This window comes from Corythoichthys intestinalis, chromosome 17 (assembly GCF_030265065.1).
Source record: "Corythoichthys intestinalis isolate RoL2023-P3 chromosome 17, ASM3026506v1, whole genome shotgun sequence".
Classification (NCBI taxonomy): Eukaryota; Metazoa; Chordata; class Actinopteri; order Syngnathiformes; family Syngnathidae; genus Corythoichthys; species Corythoichthys intestinalis.
Genome location: NC_080411.1, coordinates 37,753,712 through 37,774,127, shown reverse-complemented (window position 1 = coordinate 37,774,127; position 20,416 = coordinate 37,753,712). Strand labels below are relative to the sequence as shown.

General features: G+C 41.0%; 1 protein-coding gene across 11 annotated transcripts in view; it reads right to left on the bottom strand.

The window, feature by feature from the left end:
- LOC130905305 (glutamate receptor ionotropic, NMDA 1) overlaps positions 1–20,416 on the bottom strand; it is a 62,201-nt gene that overhangs the window by 6,672 nt on the left and 35,113 nt on the right. For 4 of the 11 annotated variants that reach the window (XM_057818567.1, XM_057818568.1, XM_057818569.1 and 1 more), the window contains 10 exons: positions 17,946–18,110; positions 16,742–16,860; positions 16,334–16,446; positions 15,681–15,829; positions 15,240–15,397; positions 14,516–14,677; positions 14,103–14,212; positions 13,632–13,777; positions 2,003–2,029; positions 1,286–1,396 (listed from right to left, as the gene is read on the bottom strand). In XM_057818567.1, the coding sequence (XP_057674550.1) occupies positions 1,286–1,396; positions 2,003–2,029; positions 13,632–13,777; positions 14,103–14,212; positions 14,516–14,677; positions 15,240–15,397; positions 15,681–15,829; positions 16,334–16,446; positions 16,742–16,860; positions 17,946–18,110 (1,260 nt within the window). The remainder of the gene's footprint in view (positions 1–1,285; positions 1,397–2,002; positions 2,030–13,631; positions 13,778–14,102; positions 14,213–14,515; positions 14,678–15,239; positions 15,398–15,680; positions 15,830–16,333; positions 16,447–16,741; positions 16,861–17,945; positions 18,111–20,416) is intronic. The other 7 variants (XM_057818574.1, XM_057818575.1, XM_057818576.1 and 4 more) reach the window with 3 other exon arrangements.

Sequence of the window (20,416 nt, the reverse complement as noted above, 5' to 3'; positions counted from 1 at the left end):
GTGTTGCATGTGGGTGAGGGACACTGACACTAAAGTCCATTGATATCCATTCATGTAAAAGAAGAACATTCATATAAAATCAAAAATAAAGGTCAAAGACTGAGGATGGTAACTATTTTGGTCCCAACTTGTATTTACTCTAAAAGCCGTGTTACTTTGAACTTTTTCTCTTAGGCTCCTGCACCGACAAGAAAGGTAAAGGAGACAAAATTAAAATGCAAATCCCACTCCTCTTCAATTCTATTGCCAAACCGCAATAAAGAGGAGTAAAAGTGATTTTGTTCAATAGAGATATAAAAATGACAACAGCAAAACAAGAGAGAAAGACAATATTAAATAAACACGCACACGCACGCCAATACACTCAAGTGGGAAATTAATACTAATATAAATCAACAAAGATTCAAAAAGGAATGACGATAAAATAAAATCCGTTCACGTTTGCATCTTTGGACAGTCAGCGTCAGCAACCTCATACAGTGAATGAATGTCGAGAAAAAGAAGTCTTCACCACCTGGAAATACTCTGAAAAGGTCACAAACAATTCACATAAAGGACACTGGAAAAATCAACAATAATTATGATGGCAAAATATGACAAAGCAAAAGAAAAAAAGAAATAATTGATTTAAATATCAATATAAATCCATGAGTAATCCTGGAGTAGACAGGTAAAACTTCATTAGTACTTTTCCCAGCAGGCGCCGCCATCAAATAACCACCTTGAAAATAGAAAGTTGGATAAAACGATGAGACGCTTACAACATGCTTCCAAACAAAAGAAATTAATCAGTTGAAGCGTTGCAGGACTGTTGCAAAGGAAATGTGAATACATAAAATATGAAGCAGCAAAAATCACAGACACTTAAAACACATTGACAGGATATGCACAACAATTTGAAGGACCAACATTTTGCAGATTCCACAACCAAACCAGCAGCCAAAGACATAGCACCACTGGCAGCTTTTTTTTTTTTTCTTGAATAACCTGGACCCCATCCCACTCCCACCTACTGTGAGCGAGTAATGCGTTCTCTAATTCAAGAGCACGGCCTGACCTGACCTGCACTGAAGCATTTTATCCTGTGAAGGCGCTATAGATGCTTGATGGTGGATTGAATGTTGACAGACGCATGGTAGAGGCAGCTGAGCCTTGTGGATATGGATGAGTGGAGCATGTGACGCTCTAATGGTTGAATATGAATATGTGGGCAGAGAGGACAGAGAAGAAAAAAATAGAGAGGGAAGAATAAACAAGGGAAGATTCTGCTCTTTGGCCTTCTTACCGTGTCTTTGGAGGACCTACGTCTCTTGATGCTGGAGGCCAGGTTGGTACTGATGGACCTAAAAGAGGCTTTCTTTTTGGGGTCGGGCTCTGCTCTACCACTTTTTCTATCCTAAAATGAATATATGTAGAAACATTATTCATGTTCTATGGCTGGGGAGATAACCTTGCTTTCACTTCCCTCTCCCATTCCCAGCCACTCCAGTAATAAACTACAAGTGTTGAGCTATAATTAGATGAGAGCAAAGAGGGAAGTAGAGAGGGTTTGGGTCGTGAGAGTGGGAAGGTTTAACCATATCATATGAGGGCACTCATAAATTTTATGCAAGCTGTCACACAGGTACCGCAAAGATGAGCACGGTGCTCCAATCGTTGGGGCTCCTAGAAATGCATTAGAATGAGTGATGGGTAGTAAAGATGTCAGTGAGTGTGATACCATGTTTCACTAATTAGACTACCCTAAATATTGCCAACTATATCCTTCAGAGTGCCGACTCCCTTTTATCAACAATACCCATACTCAATATGAACAAAATATATGCCAAAAACTACTTGATTTTTGCCAACATTTCAACATGCAGCCTATTTATCAACAAGAAAAATCTATTTGTCTGTTATTTGAATTCTATCCATCACCATCAGAGTGCCCCGCCGCTACTCTCATCCCAACAATTGGGTGTTTGCGTGCATACAAGAACTCATATTAAGGAATTCTTACATCCTGAGTCTCTAGAGAGGAAGATGGCTGCATAGGGGAAGAAAAGAAAAATCAAATAAATTTCCATCCACTTGATTGTTTTTGTGAAAGAATATCCTTATGCATAAGCCAAGGGTTCAGGAATAGGGAAAATACCTTGAAAAAAAGCCACTAGCAAAGCAAACATCCACATTCAAAGCCAGGCAGATATAAAAACTCAAGCTACAAATAGGGTTAGTGGATATCCACTAAATGCATATGGAAGAGGGATACAAAAGCAACTGTAACTGAAGCCCATTTAAAGTCATTATACCATACAGGGTATAATGGAAATTCACCCCACACATAAGGGAATGAAATGGGCGGTAATGCATCATATTTTATATTAATTAAAAAAAAAAAAAAAAGCATACTCAAAGATCCAAATGCTCATGTGTGAAAGGAAAATACTTAATTCATTTAGAAAAGAAAGTGTTGCATGAATAAAGTAAAGAATGAGTGAGAGGGCGAGAGATTGGTAAGTGGGGGAGGGGAGGCGGGTGCTACGGAAGGGTCAGGGCAGTGTGGTGTGAATTTCATCATGCTAGGACATTTCATGGTTGGATGGAAAGCTACAAAAATGGCAAAACATAGGATAAATAAACACAAAACAACAGCATGACAAATTCAGAATCTCCATCAATGGCCCCGCAGTACATTCTTTTCATTGGGTCATGTGCCCACATTTTTTTAAGGGCATAATTTGTGCCATCCAGCACATTCCTCTCAACCCCCTGATGGCATGGGATCAGGTGGTGAGCAGGCATCGGTAGGCATGGATGGCATGATGAAAGCTGGCAGAAGGAGTGACTTGATTTTAATTAAGAATAACATGACTCTCCTGTTGGAAGATGACATCTCATGTTAGTTTGTAATGAAAGCCTGGGAAACACAAAATGCTAAAAACCGTATAACCCTTTGGGAACAACAACAACAACAAAAAAATCAATTACAAAGAAACCTCTTTTTTCTTCTTTTTGAACCTCAGGTGTTGCTTATGTGGCCAGGCAGTAAATACAGGACCATCACTTTTGTGTTCATCATTGCACCATCAAAACAGCTCACATTAAAGGTTACTATAACTGGTTATTTATAATATGACGCTGGTTTGTTCAGACAGGCACTTCCGACTAATTATTTTGAAACGGAAACGCCTGAGGGCCTTATTTAGAGTTATGCAGGTCTGTGCGTTGAGATGATACTGGAGAATTTAAAAAAAAACAAAAACTATTGGTATAACAGTAAGAAAGCCTTAATTCATTCCCCATGTAAATTTATATTGAGCATGATCATGATGCCATTAAAAGAAAAAAAAAAAAAGGAGATCGGAGAGTAAGGATCATTATGAATATGTAAAACTTGCCACACGAAACGATTTGTTACAGGACCAATTCCAATTAAGTTATTGAAGTACAGGTAGTCCCCCGGGTTACGAACGAATTCCGTTCCTACACTGGCCCGAATTTCCGAGTAAGTCAGAATTAACCCTTTAAGTAGCCCTAAATCTCAAAATAACTTTCCAAAAAGTCCAAAAGCATTGTACAGTGGTACCTCTACATACGAAGTTAAATCATTCCATGACCTTGTTTGTAAGTCGAAATGGTCGTATGTCGTGCAGGATTTTCCCATAAGAATACATTAGAATTCCCTTAATTCATTCCACAGCCCAAAAACCTACACTAAATCCTTTATAGATATTGCCAGTACTGTTACAAATGGCAATTATACATAGCAAAACAAATAAATTATAAATAAAAATCGGATAATAATATAATTATACTAATAATTCCTGTAATAATGTAACAAATCAGGTTCTAATGTGGCGGACGTTTTTTGCTTTACCTGATGTGACAGAGAGAGGGAGCGGTGTGGTTGAGAGTTTACTTTTGCTTTTAATGTTTTGTTGAGAACACCGTCAACTGCAGCGGACAGTAGGCGTTTTGTGTTGGACAAGTTCTGAAATAAATGATAAAAGCCTGACAAAGCTGCCGATTTCTTTGGCGATGTCACCACAATAATAATTGTCACCTTAACTTATAAAGACTGGCGAACAGTGGTCAGAGGAGGATTGTGAAGATAGACATTCTACGGCTGTATTGTTGAGCCAGTTCACGGATGTGCATCCCATGCTCATATTTGTCTATCATTTTCATCTTCATTTCAATGGTAAGCATTACCTTTTTCCTTGTTTCACCACCTGTATCAACCTTTTTGAAACCTATGTTGATTTCTCTCATAAGAAAATCCGCTGTGCGTCCGTCTGCGGTGCTGTCATGTCGTCGTATTTCGAGCATGTCGCCGGATGCGGAATCAAATGGCGAGTCAAATTTTACGTCGGATTTGGAAAAGATCGTGTGTCGAAGTGATCGTATGTCGAGGTACCACTGTATTTTGTTTAATGATGGAGGATACACTGCCCTCTGGTGATAGCGTTAGGTCTGGCTGGACTGTGGCCTTGTATGATTGAGGAGCAGACTCGTCTGACATGGATAAAGGACGGCTGGGCTCTGGTTTGGCCCCACATAAGTCTGTAAGTTGTTTCAGCTAATATATGTTTGCGTATGCATTTTTAATTAGGTTTAGAGCTACAGTTTGTGGAGTTATGTGTGGACCATTTGCTATGAGAATTGTAAATACGCTAGCAGGCTAATTTCATCTCCTAAATTTACGTATGGATTAGACTAGTTAAATGTTTCAACACCAATTGTTTTGTGTCAAGTGTTTTATTGTTAAAATGTGTGTCTTTTTGAACATAAGTGTACAGTAAAAGTTAAGAAAGTAAAAAGCTTCAAGAACCACAATTGCCTTGTTTGCTGTCTGTCAAGCTGAACAACTTCACGTGTAGTAAGGACAGAACACGTCATATTGATAAAGTTAAATAAAAAACGAGATTCTGTGAGGTATAATAAGTTACTGTTTACGCGACTCAAAACAAAAGACTCCAGCGTCGTTAAGTCGTAACCAAGGGACTACCTGTAATTGTAGTGATGCACCGATACCAAGTATTAGTACCAATACGACACTAAAATGATGCCTTCGATATCGAAGAGTATTAAGAAATAATCTGCCGATGCTATACAATATGTACTTTGAGATCTATTTTCCAACTACTGGTAGCCCTACACAAGATGACCGGCCGCTACGGTCGTTTCTTTGCGAGCCCTCCTACTTTAAAAGTATTGGACGTTTAACGCCTTAAATGGCAACCAAAGAAATAAGCAATTACTTTACAGTCAAGTACGTATGCATTAATTCAGTATTAAAAGGAAAAAAAGGATCTTATCTTTTTTCAAAAAAAGTGGTATCAGTACAGTATCGGCATCAGTCAATAGAGCCAGTATCGGGAGCCAAAAAATGGTATCGGTGCAACGCTGTATAACCATGGATTTAGAATGCTTTGCTTGACAGAAAACTCACCAGACATACATCATAGTATATGAACATCTTTGAATGTTGTCGGGATAGATAGAGACATACCCCATCCTATTAACGCAGGCAAGCTGACACCTTAGTAGTGTCAAATGCTGATTGCCCCCATACCAAATTGTATTCATTACACGATGAAACACTTTTCACCCTCCTTTATTCATATGAAAATCATATTGTAAAATCATTATCTTTTCAAGATATCCAAAAGTATTTAGCTGCACACACACAGCGTGCAATGTATCTGTTGCCTGTATCAACAAAATTTAGAGAACAAGAAAGTTTTGTAGGATTAAGAAGTGAATTCCTCAAAATACATTTTGATTAGTCAGAAGTGCCCATTTTCTCCGTGTGTCAGATACCGAAATGAGGCATAATAAACAAAATACATTTTTACAAACAAGCAGTCAAAAAATTTGCCAGGATTAGGATTCCAGGACTTGTGTCGCTGCACTGAGGGAGGAGGAGACCGCAATGCAATGGTACATTTTCCATCATGATGGTTTCGTGTCCTACATAACCAAGTTGTCATTTTGAATTTGTCAAAATAAGATAACTGTGAGCAATCATATCAGTGCACCCAAACAGTATGAATAATGTCTGGCAAAGGACATATTGGATTAACTCAACTCATGGGCTCCCTCAGCACTCCTTGCATGAGGTCTCATTATAGCGGTTGATAGCGCAGTGAAGATTGGGTGTATCTTTAGCTCTAAGGCTCTAGTGATGGTTAATGAGCAAAGATAAGCGTGCTTGAGCCATCTTTGTTTAGCCTTGCAGAAAAATCGATGTGATCGTCATTGACGTTGATCTAAATTATGCTGGTCTACTCACAGTTAAGTGTGCCCCTCTCCTTTCTCCGTGATGCGCCACCCTATCCCTGCTCGAACCCTACCCGGCATGCAATCGCCTGCTGTACACATCCACAGAATTTACATCCACGTCAAGACACTCACAACAAATACGTACTGTACAGAGGTCAGCAAGATGATAGACACGGTCAGGAGGACATTGGTTTGCTGACAGGCACTTGGGATTTTATACTGTACCTTTTTCAATGATCTCTGGGTCATATCCAAACAGGGTTTGACTTTTTTTTTTCGCTGAGCAATGGCTAGTGGTTTCCCACTGTTAACAACCATTCGTCACTTTCACTCAGCACAATTTTGTAATTGTAAAAACAATAATTTGTCTTCTTTTTCTTATACTGTAGTAATAAGGATTCTATTGAACAAAATAGAAAGCCACTACAATTGCAAATTAGTATAATTGGTATAACACAATTTATCGTAACTCCTGTTTACATAATATTTTTTTACACAATCATAATGTTTAATACTAGTGTTGCACCAATACTGATACTAGTATCTGTGACGACGTGACACCATCGGTATCAGGGACTATTAAGAAATAACATGCCGATGCTGTGGATTAATTACTCTTCGAGATCTAGTTTCCAACCATCACTTGAAATGAGCCTCCCACTTCAAATGGATGGGATGTCAACCACTGTCGATGACAGCCAATGAGCTAAGCAGTGTCTGACCAAGCCATGTTGGAATTACTTTACATTCAAGTGAGTATGCAGAAAGTTAGTGTTAAAGGGAACTTCAGACTTAAAGACTTACAGGCTCTAATAGGCCACAATTGCTCTCTTTTACTTAAGTATTTTATTAGAAACACATAAAATATTGCCATTAATTTAAAAATCTATAATATTTAGTACATGTTTCGACCTACGGAGGGCGCCATGTTTTGTACGCGCAACGGAGGCCCGGAATGATGACGTAGATTGTCACTGTCACTAGACGAACACTACTGGGTTACTCCAATTCCTTCTACGCGGCCAGACATCCAACACATGCGCACATCGGTTAAAAGCGGCAAGTACTTAATATTTGTGTTTTTATTGAGTCTTTTATTACATTTTCATAGCCTCAAAATACTTTTTGCATGGGTTTCCTTCTCATACTTTTAAGCATTGTGTTGTGGCTTTAAAGCAGATTATTGATCTGTTGACCACATTAGTCACGTAGCATATTTAACCCACATTATTTGATATTACCACGTTCAAGTATTTTCTTTAGGCGTCTTAAGTATGTTCTGTCTGTATACATCTAAACAAAACAAGCTGAAAGCGCACGGCAGTACTTTGGGAGTCAAATTTGCCTCTTGTAGGACGTTTTGCCGGTGTACCACATTTTGGCAGAACACCGGTTTTGTCCTACTCTCGTCTCGTCTCATCACCTCCGTGAAGTTGGCCCCCCATCAGACGCAAATTTATATAAAAATTATGTCAATCGTTTGTGCTATGATTGTGCTGGTTTGTGCTGCAAAAAGTTTCGTTTGTGCCATCATCGTTTTGCAGTTATTAAACATTGTTTTTTAGGTCATCCAGAGTTCACCCAGCCCCCCATCTGTGGCGGAATGGAACCCCGGTGGTGTCATTTGATCCTGCCTCGTTAGTGCTGGATTGTGCTGCAAAAAGTTTTGTTTGAACTGCTACGGTTTTCGAGATATTCATAAAAATGTATAGTGATGACGTCACGCGCAGCCCCCCATCAGACGCAAATTTATATAAAAATTATGTCAATCGTTTGTGCTATGATTGTGCTGGTTTGTGCTGCAAAAAGTTTCTTTTGTGCCATCATCGTTTTGCAGTTATTAAACATTGTTTTTTAGGTCATCCAGAGTTCACCCAGCCCCCCATCTGTGGCGGAATGGAACCCCGGTGGTGTCATTTGATTCTGCCTCGTTAGTGCTGGATTGTGCTGCAAAAAGTTTTGTTTGAACTGCTACGGTTTTCGAGATATTCATAAAAATGTCTAGTGATGACGTCACGCGCAGCCCCCCATCTGCGGCGGAATGGAACGGCGATGATGCCATTTTTTTCTTCGTCGTTAGTGCTGGATTGTGCTGCAAAAAGTTTTGTTTGAACTGCTACGGTTTTCGAGATATTCATAAAAATGTATAGTGGTGACGTCACGCGCAGCCCCCCATCTGCGGCGGAATGGAACGGCGATGATGCCATTTTTTTCTTCGTCGTTAGTGCTGGATTGTGCTGCAAAAAGTTTTGTTTGAACTGCTACGGTTTTCAAGATATTCATAATAATGTAAAGTGATGACCTCGGTTTTCAGCGCTGCGGGCCGCACAATCGGTTCTTGTCTCGTGACGTTTCTGGCGCAATGCATTGTGGGTTTTCGTGTATTGTACAACAACAAGAAGCCCGTGACGCAATCCTTTGCTCGGCATCCATTCTGCGTGGTAATCGTTGAAAATGGTACACTCGTGTTGTTTGAAAGACTGCCATTCTAGGTCCCATGATAGAAACGAATGCAAAAAGGATGGGATACGTTTTTTTTTAGCATTCCCGCCTGGAAGAGAAAATATGGAACTCCGATGAGTTGACCAAGAGGCTTCGAATGGTTGCAGCGGCGAGAAGAAAGGCCATCGCTTTTCATTCATCAACTGAAAACATGTCGGTCTGTTCCCTACATTTCCATAAAGGTAAGTAACTGGAAGTGTTAATGTTCTTCGGACGCTGATACTGACTGCATTTAAACGCTTATGGCGTGTGGTTGTGTTGCTTGCTTTGGCTAACCACGCTAGTGTCTAAGAGAGGCTAACTGTAGCCCTACTGGCTAACTGTGCATAAACCACAGGCGTTCACCGTATGATACTAGTACACTAAAAAACAGTTCAAAGGTAACAAAGTAAGGGTATTAATGAAGATGTAACAGCACACCATGAATGATTATAAGTATGGGAGATGTGTTAGAAAAAAATGCTATATTTACCTCCCGCTTAGGCTACTGATATGCTTGACCAAGCAGTCTGTGGAGGAGACTACAGATCTACTAAATCACCAGAAGAAATCTTCTGCTTGTTTGTTATGCCTAATGATCAGTTAAACTTAAAAAATAAATAATTAATAAATTTAAAAAAATCTGTTGCATACACATCAGTGCCATATGAAGGCAGTTCCCACCAGTTTAGACACACTACAAAGCTTTAAAATCCAATTTAAGTAACTAATGTTAACCTGTTGTATGACTGATACGACTTTTGTAATTGCAGGAAAACCAGCATATGAAAGAAATGAGGCAGACCCTGACTGGGCACCATCCTTACGCCTGGGACACACATGTGTTCAACCCACCAACGTGGACCGCTCTTCTAGACGAAGTAGGCATGAGAAATTGAGGATGGAGGAGGACGTTGGTGCGCTACAGGAGGAGCCTTCAGCGCCCTTCAGATGCTCCTTCTGACCTTCATGCGCCTGCGTTAGGACCTGTCTGCACTACACATTGCACACATATTCCATGTTTCCCGTAAGACTGTGTACTGAGTGTTCAATGACATGGTGCCCTTTGTACATGCTAATTTGAGACGAGCAATTGTTTGGCCCAACAGAGAAACACTCTATAAAACAATGCCTCACGAGTTTATTGAGTCCTTCAGACGCAGAGTTGCAGTGATTATTGATTTAAAAAAAAAAATTAAAAAAAAATTACAGAGAAACCATCAAATATTAAGGCCCGTGCGCAAATGTTTTCTCGTTATAAGCATAACTACACCATGAAATACCTAATTGGAATCACACCAAAGTGGGGAATTTGTTTCATGTCAAAAGGTTGGGGTGGTTGCACAAGTGACAAACATATCACCTTGAACAGTGCTTTGCTCAATAACCTTTTGCCTGGGGACATTGTCTTGGCTGACAGAGGTTTTGATATTCAAGAACACGTGGGTATGTTATGTGCAGAGGTCCAACTCCCTGCGTTCACAAACGGTCGCTGTCAGTTAGCTGGTAGAGATGTGGAGGAGACTAGGAAGATGGCACATTTGAGGATCCATGTTGAACAGGTAATTGGTAATCTTTGCCAGAAGTATAAGATCCTAACAGGAACTATACCTATTAACGTGGTTCTGCCATGTGACGGCGAAGATTGCACATTGTTGTAAAGATCGTTTTATGTTTGCGGTGCCCTTACAAACCTTTGCCCAACTGTTTTGTAGTTTGTACTGTTATACGTGAAAGGTACCATTTAGTATGCTAACAGTTTCAGCCTTTCAAATTTAGCTGTTGTTGATTTTTTGTATTTTGTTGTGACTTGATTGTACTTAATAAAACATATTGTCATCTTGAATCCTATTCTTTGTAAGTACAGCATTTGTGTCAATACTGTATTTTATGTATGTATGTATATATATATATATATATATACACACACACACACGCATAATAATGTTTATACAAAGGACGACAGTTTACTACTTTGGCCAAGTACTTTTAATGTTGCCAAATTGTCAGTTAAAGCAAATCACAAACTACCAATCACCACTAACTTAAGTGGAGCACAGAGAGCAGAACTGACATATGTCTTTAGCTGTGTCATGTTGTGTAGACCAACACAGGTTAAATAATAATGGGGCAGTTCTCATTATCACACGCAACAAGTCATCTTTGGTCTTCAGACCACGGCAGAAGCACCATAACTGACAAATACCGATCTCTTGCTTCCTTTTCAAGCTTCTCCACATAAGGAGTCTTGTCGTTCTTCAGGCTTTTTTCCATTTTGATGTGACATTCGCGTGGCTGCTTCCCCGCAAAACTCAACAAAACAAACGTGACTGCGGCGGATGTAGTCCAGGTCACTGAGATACACGAAAGATGGCGGCTCAGGTGGTCATGATGACGTAGGAGACAACAACCGATAGATCAGCGGAGAACGTCACTGAAACCTGTCAGTGGACGCAATCTTATTCCTGATCTATTGTGCGGCCCGCAGCGCTGAAAACTGAGGTCATCACTTCACATTATTATGAATATCTCGAAAACCGTAGCAGTTCAAACAAAACTTTTTCCAGCACAATCCAGCACTAACGACGAAGAAAAAAATGGCATCATCGCCGTTCCATTCCGCCGCAGATGGGGGGCTGCGCGTGACGTCGTCACTAGACATTTTTATGAATATCTCGAAAACCGTAGCAGTTCAAACAAAACGTTTTGCAGCACAATCCAGCACTAACGACGAAGAAAAAAATGGCATCATCACCGTTCCATTCCGCCGCAGATGGGGGGCTGCGCGTGACGTCATCACTATACATTTTTATGAATATCTCGAAAACCGTAGCAGTTCAAACAAAACTTTTTGCAGCACAATCCAGCACTAACGAGGCAGAATCAAATGACACCACTGGGGTTCCATTCCGCCGCAGATGGGGGGCTGGGTGAACTCTGGATGACCTAAAAAAACAATGTTTAATAACTGCAAAACGATGATGGCACAAACGAAACTTTTTGCAGCACAAACCAGCACTAACGATGAAGAAAAAAATGGCATCATCGCCGTTCCATTCCGCCGCAGATGGGGGGCTGCGCGTGACGTCATCACTAGACATTTTTATGAATATCTCAAAAACCGTAGCAGTTTAAACAAAACTTTTTTCAGCACAATCCAGCACTAACGAGGCAGAATCAAATGACACCACCGGGGTTCCATTCCGCCACAGATGGGGGGCTGGGTGAACTCTGGATGACCTAAAAAACAATGTTTAATAACTGCAAAACGATGATGGCACAAACGCAACTTTTTGCAGCACAAACCAACACAATCATAGCACAAACGATTGACATAATTTTTATATAAATTTGCGTCTGATGGGGGGCTGCGAGTGACGTCATCACTAGACATTTTTATGAATATCTCGAAAACCGTAGCAGTTCAAACAAAACTTTTTTCAGCACAATCCAGCACTAACGAGGCAGAATCAAATGACACCACCGGGGTTCCATTCCGCCACAGATGGGGGGCTGGGTGAACTCTGGATGACCTAAAAAACAATGTTTAATAACTGCAAAACGATGATGGCACAAACGAAACTTTTTGCAGCACAAACCAGCACAATCATAGCACAAACGATTGACATAATTTTTATATAAATTTGCGTCTGATGGGGGGCTGCGCGTGACGTCATCACTATACATTTTTATGAATATCTCGAAAACCGTAGCAGTTCAAACAAAACTTTTTTCAGCACAATCCAGCACTAACGAGGCAGAATCAAATGACACCACCGGGGTTCCATTCTGCCACAGATGGGGGGCTGGGTGAACTCTGGATGACCTAAAAAACAAAGTTTAATAACTGCAAAACGATGATGGCACAAACGAAACTTTTTGCAGCACAAACCAGCACAATCATAGCACAAACGATTGACATAATTTTTATATAAATTTGCGTCTGATGGGGGGCCAACTTCACGGAGGTCGTCTAATCCCGTCTTTCCTGTTCATTTTGCTTTTCCTGGTCGTTTTGTGAAACATCGACAGTGCTGTCATGCTCATTTATGTTACTCTCGGGTTCAAATTGAAAGGGTTGAACTGATGACATGTTTATGTCGCTAGAGTCATACTCTGGAAGCCCGGCAGCGTAACCATGTGACGTTACCGCACTGCGACGTCAACAACAATGGCGACCTACTAGATAAACTAATTTTACAAATTGTATAATACCAAAAACATCAAGAGGGGTTTGAATATTAAATTATTTTAATTCATAATAACTTATATCTTTTAAGAACTACAAGCCTTTCTATCCGTGGATCCCTTTAAAAGAACAATAAATACATTTCGTTTTGTTTTTGTCAACAACAACAACAACAAAAAAATTTGCATCGGTACAGTATCGGCCGATAAGACACAGCCTGCCATTGGGAGCCAAAGAATGGTATAGGATAGGTGCAACACAAGTTATTATGTGACTTCACACTTGTGTAAAAACCTTTCTGCTAATCATATGAGTGGTTTAATTTGATTGGAAAAAAACAATTTACAGTAAATCCTACATGCATAAAAATTGGGAAGACAGCATTTATGATCTTAATTTGAGCACACTTTTATTACCCATAATTCTGAATTATAGATACCTGCCTGTGGAAATTATACGCTTACATTACTGTCTTTTATGGTTGTATACTGTTGGTTTGGGCTTTCAAATACGTCTTGTCGGTTTGTGGTTGTAGTAGATGGCCACTTTTTTTTTTTTTTCATTATTATCAAAATCGGTGCGAAAAGGAACGTACACTCATCGGCCCCCATGATGTGATTGGGGCAGGATTGTAACCATCCCTACATCGAGGCCCTTTCACTCTGGTTAGAACAAAGGAAATCATTCCTACCTGCAGGTTCTTCCTCCAAACATTAACGGCCGCAAAGGCGAGCTGCATCTGCTTCCTGCGGGCGTCTTTATGGCGCTTATAGGCTATTTCAATGAAGATGAGGAAGATCCCTGCTGCTATGCCACCAGCCACAAGCATGAAGACCCCTGTACAGAGGGATCAGGAGGAAAAAAGTTGCAAGCTGTTGATCTTAAGCACACCGCCTCTCCCACTGAGCATGGACGTTGTGAGTCATGCTCAATGGTCACTACGGCTCTCCTAAAACCGGTTCCTACGAACGACTGAAAACAGCTCATTCCTAACATTACGACGATGAAGCCACAGCACTAGACGGAACACATAACCCACACCGCGACTACTTATATTTCTTTTGAGGGGTAAAGGTATTGGACAAAAAAGGGCTACAGTAACTTACCACTGCAGTTTTTGTCCAATCACTTTTAACGCTTTTCTACGCCTTAAGGACCATACCTGCCATGTTTTCAAAGGTGAGTGTGGCTGGGGCATTGCTCCTTGAGTCACACTCCTGGTATCTCACCCAGGTTTTATCTAGATCTTCCATGAATCCGTTTTCATGAGAACTGCAAGGGGTCAGAGATGGTGGGGAGAGAGGTGACAAAGTTAATGCACTGCGCTCATATTGAGACGTGAGAGTCGCTTATACCCTGGTCGGAATATTTATGTGACAGACACCAAGGTCGGTCACAGACAGACAGAGAGACAGACAGACAGACTGGCAGTGAGGGCAGGAAGGGGAGCTACAGTAAATAGATGTGACATAAGGCGATGGCTAAAAGTGGTCAATAAATGACCATGAAATCATATAGATAAGAAACAAACAAAATAAAAAATAGACGAATAATGCACCTTCGGCTGGGACAGACCTGAGAATGGCCAGGGACACATTCTGTTTCCAGGGGCTGTCCTTGCGCATGCCTATGCCAAAGCCCGAACGGAAAAACAGCTCTCCCGTGGTCACCAGGTCGCACTTCTGCGAGGCTTCAAACTCCAGCACCGCAGAGTCCCAGATGAAAGCATGCAGCTTGCTGTGGGGGGGAGTGGGAGGCAGGAGGAGGAGGAGGAAGGAGGAGGGAGCAAGGAGGGAGGGAGGAGTGGGAGGAGGGGTTACGGTGCAACAATACAATGAACTACATACACATTCACGGTCAGCGGCCCTCTCGCTCTCGCACACCAGATCTTGTGTGTCATTCAGCGTTTACCAGTAATCAGTACCGATGCCTATGGCCCAAATGTAATCCAATGCCAGATGGGTAAAATGCGCCTCCCCCCATCTCATGGATGTTCGTCTGGGTACAACCTGAAAAAGGGTGCTCCTCTACTAAATGTTAGCTCCACCTCACTCTGTGTGGTTGTTTCATCCACACTGACCCCCCCTGGGAACTGTTATCTTCTGAGCCATGGGCCCGGATCAGACAGATGACTGAAGTAAGTCCTACAGTTTCCATCTGATCTACAGGTCCATGTGTCCCTTCCCTCCTCCCTTTATCCCCCCTGACCTGACCTGACCAGGGCAGCATTGACTTTGTGCTTGACAGGTTGAGCAGCCAGCCAACCCGATCTGGTCGGCGCGGCCTGGCCGAGACTCACTTGTCACGCACTGCCTGGATGGCCTCGGCGGCACTCTCATAGTTGTGCTTCTCCATGTGGCGGTACATGGTGCTAAGCTCCACCTGCCGCCGAAAGTAGATGTCCACGGAACTCTGCTTCACCGTGGCATAGATGAACTTGTCAGATGGGTTTCTGAGCTGAAGAGAACATTGGTCATAAAGTCACAAAATTGTTTTTGCCAAATATTCAGACTGTAGACTAGTATTTTAATGAGCTCTTTGCGCAGACAGCCGTGACGTCGCGTCCATTGGAGATCGTACTACTAGGTACTCTATTAAGTTCTGCATCATTCAGTCATTGATTTCACAGAAGAGATCGTTTTAAACCATGGCAGAGGTACAATATGCGCTCTGGTTAACAAAATTACTGAATGTGTGATATAGTGTTGACAATTAGTCAAGTGTTGACATAATCACATACCCTTGGGTCATTGATGCCGGTGATGCGCTCCTCAGGCCGATCCAGCACCAGGAAAGCAGCCAAGTTGGCAGTATAAGAAGCCACAATGATCATGGCAAAGCCAGCCCACACCATACCAAGGATTCTCGCTGAGAAGCTTCGAGGTGCACCTGCAAGTCAAACGTAACGTATCACTGTCACTATTCAAAGTACTAGAACAAAGAGTACAGAAATGCACAAAAAATAGAAAATCCTATAATTCACAGAAGGTCCATAAAAACAACAGGAATAAAACTTTTACAAGACAAATAGTATCAAAGCCTTTTTTAAATCAATTGCAATGTTATCTTTAAAGGAAGGCTTCAAATCTGGAGCATGTCAAATTGTACAAAGACCAAAGAGACATAATGCACATTTTTAATACCTTTACCTTGACATTGATGGGCTTGTTTTCATAGACTGCACCCATGCAACATAAGTGTATTTTCAGTGTTCACTAATATAGGCATACCTGCCCAGCAATAGTTCTTGCGGACATGAGATATCGAGGTAGAAAGGCCAACAGCCCATTTCATTGCACTAAATTCAATTTTTTCCCTCCTTTGTACTTAACTCGTTGCATGCCAAAGGCAATAAAATGACATATTTCTACTTTGTCATGTGAAGCATGTCACCTTCTCCAATTCCAGAGTTCAGCAACACTCCCCAGGAGAACCACATGGCAGATGACAAGGTGAGGGCATCCTCTTCTTCTTCCTCACTATTTACTTTAAATCTTCCAAATGGGCTGTAGGAGAAAATTTGAAATGGTTGCATGAGACTGAGTAAGCCCTTGCAGACAATACGCTTGAGCAAACCCTGGCAGCCTGAGGGAATGGAAAGGAACTGAACATGAGTGAGCGAAGCGAAAAAGAAAAAATGAAAAAAAGACTGACGAAGACTGCAAAACAGGTATAGCAGTGGGATGTTTGAGTCAACCTTCGCCTCCATCTATCTACTCATCTTAACTGAGTGGAAGACCTGCAACTCATGCAACTCTGGACTCATGCACGACACCCACAAACACACTCTTCCCTGTGTACCTGAACCGGTCTAGTAGGTAAAGCATCACCGCCACCACATGTACCGAAAGACCCACCAACAGCCACAAAGTACTTTGAAATGGCTGCATGAACGAGTCCAGCGTACTGCGAGGGATTTCCTAAAAACACACACAGCGACAGGTTAATAATAAGTCTTACTTATATTTATATACGGCAACTAATTCCATTCACAATCGAATGTAATTTCAGTTGAAAAACACCACAAAATTAGAATTACAGTGATCCCTCGCCCTTAATCGATCACTGATTTTTTTTTCCAATTAAAAAAAAAGAAAAAAAATACAGATGAGCTGTCCCGAACCGATCACCTAGTGTCACTCTCCCACCCTCCCTCTCCCTGCTCTTTGTTCCTCAGGCACTGCGACACTGCAATGGAGTTGTTTATTAAAGTTAACGATGTTGACAGATGGTTGTGTTTGATCTTGCCAGAGAAGCGGACTTGAAATGCCCCACATGTGTCAATCATCGTTTAACTTGTTAAACAGTTGCTGTGGCAAATCATTGTGTTTAAGTGAGAGGTTTTGAGTAGGTTAATGGGCTCTGTGTGCGTATGCGCGGGCAGGGAAATAAGGAAGTGCGCGCTGGAATGAATGTGTGTGTGTGGCGACATTCAAGGCAGCCAGACGGGCTTGTGTTCGTAGCAATAAACGCCCCAAGTGATCCTGAGCAGTTTGTAATTTCTACATGTCACTCCAAGAGTCACAGCCAAGGGAGGTAGTTGAAGAATTTAATGAAGCCAATGATTTTTTTACTACAGTACTTTATTCTTGTTTAAAAATAATTCGGTGGGACAGAAACATGTTTAAAACTTAAAACTAATAACTATTACATTTGAAGTGCTTCAAACCAATAATATATACAGGTTTATTATTTGTTTTGTTTAAATCATACTTTGGGGGGAAAAAAAGTGAAAAAAAGTCTTATATGTATCCCTTTCCAATGCTAAATATGAATAAATACATTGAACACACAAAACAAAACAAACAATTATTTTCGGGGGGGCTACTTCAAGGTTTTTCACTTATCGTGGCGGATTCTGATTCCCATTAACCGCGAAAAACGATGGATCACTGTATTTCTTTTCATTGCATAATAAACATCAATTTTGCCAATAAACCAGATTATACTATACCCTAAACGGGTGCCTACCTAACTTGCGAGCCCACCAAATTGACGAACGTACCTTTTTAACGAGGATGGTAAGACCTTGATATTTGAAGGGTTTGGAAAACTCAATGTACTGGGCTCGTTCGTTGTTAATAGTCAGCGGGGCAACAATCATGTCAGCCAGGCCCCCCAGGAGTTCTCCCATCATGCCATTCCACTCTTTCTTGTTGCTGTTGTTCACCTGGAGTGCCAGAAATGTAATGATCACTATACTGTGTGTGAAAATAGTATAATCCAAGGAAAGTTCTTTAAAAGGTATATGAAATACTGAATTTTCTGCACTATACGGCAAACATTTCTAAAAAGCCAACAGTGCCCCTTATAATGCGATGCGCCTTATATATTGGTTTATCAGGGCATGACAGTCCCTTTAGCGCAGCTCCATCTAGTGGATGCATAATGCAACCTAACCACTACTACTACTATTACTACTATTACTACTGCGCCTTACAGTTTAATGCGGTGCGTCTTATACAAGGGTACCTATACATTCGAACTTAATTCGTTCCAGGAATTTGTTTGTAAATCGAAATGGCCGTATGTTGAGCAGGATTTTCCCATAAGAATACATTATAATTCCATTAATTCATTCCACAGCCAGAAAACCTACACTAAATCCTTGATAAATCCTGCTGGTACCATTACAAATGGCAATTACACATAGCAAAACAAATAAATTATGAATAAAAATCAAAATAATAATAATTCCTGTTATAATGTAACAAATTGGGTTCTAATGTGGAGGACGTGTTTTGTGTGCTGTACCTGAACGCACCGCATGGCTGATGTCACAGTAAGATAAGTCGGTGCGGTAGAGATATTACTTTCACTTTTAGAGCCCTGTGGTTTTTGGTGTATACTGTAGACAGTAGACGTGTTGTGCTGCACAAGTTCTGAACTAAAGGATTAAAAATCTGACAAAGCTTGCGACTTCCTTGCCGATGTTACAACAATAATAATTGCCACCTTAATTTATAAAGACTGGCGAACTGAGGTCGGAGGAGAACCGTCGAGATCGTAGACATTCTACAGCCGTATTGTCGAGCCAGTTCACGTACAAGCACACCACGCTCATATTTTTCTATCATTTCCATTTTCATTTCAATGGTAAGCGTCACTTTTTTCCTTTTTACACCACCTGCACTAACTTTCTTAGAATTCACGTTCATTTTTCTCACAAGAAAATCCGCCCAGTGCCCGTCTTTCAGGAAAACAAAGGAACTGCGGCGCTGTCATAAATTGTCGTATTTCGAGAATGTCGTCAGATGTAGAAACAAATGCCGAGTCAACTTTTACGTTGGCTGTCGAAGCGATCTTATGTCAAGGTACCACTGTATATGAAGACAACTTTTAAAAAAGCCATTCATTGAAGGTGCGCCTTATACTCTGATGCGCAATATAGTGCGGAAAATACGGTAATGTCAAAAAAGTGCTTTTTTGAGTGACTTGACGGGAACTCAGGATCATAGAATGTTCTTACTATTTAGGTTAAAACTTAATTATAAAAGTGAAGGTCTAACAAAATGTGGAATTGAACGGTCCCTAATACAAATTATTAATGTCAATCAATTCTTTGTCATTTTGCTCAAGCATATTATGAAAATAAGAATTTCTGTATGTAATTAAAGTATCCATTACTAATAAAAAATTGGCTTAATCTCCTGGAAAATGATTGCCATTGGTGTCTTTTGGCTTTGTAGCAGCAACTTAGCTATGGGAGGATTGGCACCCATTACACACAATAGACCAGCGGTCTCAAACCGACTCCACAAAGGGCCGCAGTGGGTCCTGGTTTTTGTTCCAACAGATCCAGCACAAACAGTTCAACCAATGAGGTTTCTACTAACATAAGCAGCACCTGATTGCAATCAACTGATTACACTTGTAAGAAACCAGATTGGTGAAAAGGTATTTGTCTCGTTTGGTTGGAATGAAATCCAGTACCCCCTGCGGCCCTTTGAGGACCGGTTTGAGACCACTGCAATAGACCCTACTCACCAACATCACAGAATGACGTGTCGCTGTATCCGGCCGCCATATTGTCCGTCTCTGTTTAGCCCTGTTCTCGATGGTTTCAATTAGTCGTTCAGTTTATAGAGCAATTCATGGAAGCCCCGGTGCTTTCAGACGCTGTAAACTCATTGGATGCGTTGCATAAAAGGCGTTATGTGGAAAAGCTTCAGTCTATCCATTCGACAGATCCATATTTGATGCCTAAATCGATATTTTTCGACCCGCTGTCTTCGCCTTCTCTGCCTGACATCTGCTACCCTGATATCTACTACTGTCTTGTCAACACAAAATCGGCTTATTCTCACGAAAGTTTGAAAAACTTTAAGAGCAGCACTCTAAGCAACATTACCCTATGTGATTTCTAAAATGGCGACAATCAAAAAAAAAAAAAAAAAAAGTTGACTGCGATGGCCAGCGCTTCAAGGATAGGTGGATATTGGACTTTTTCTTCAATAAAACATGCAACAACTGTGT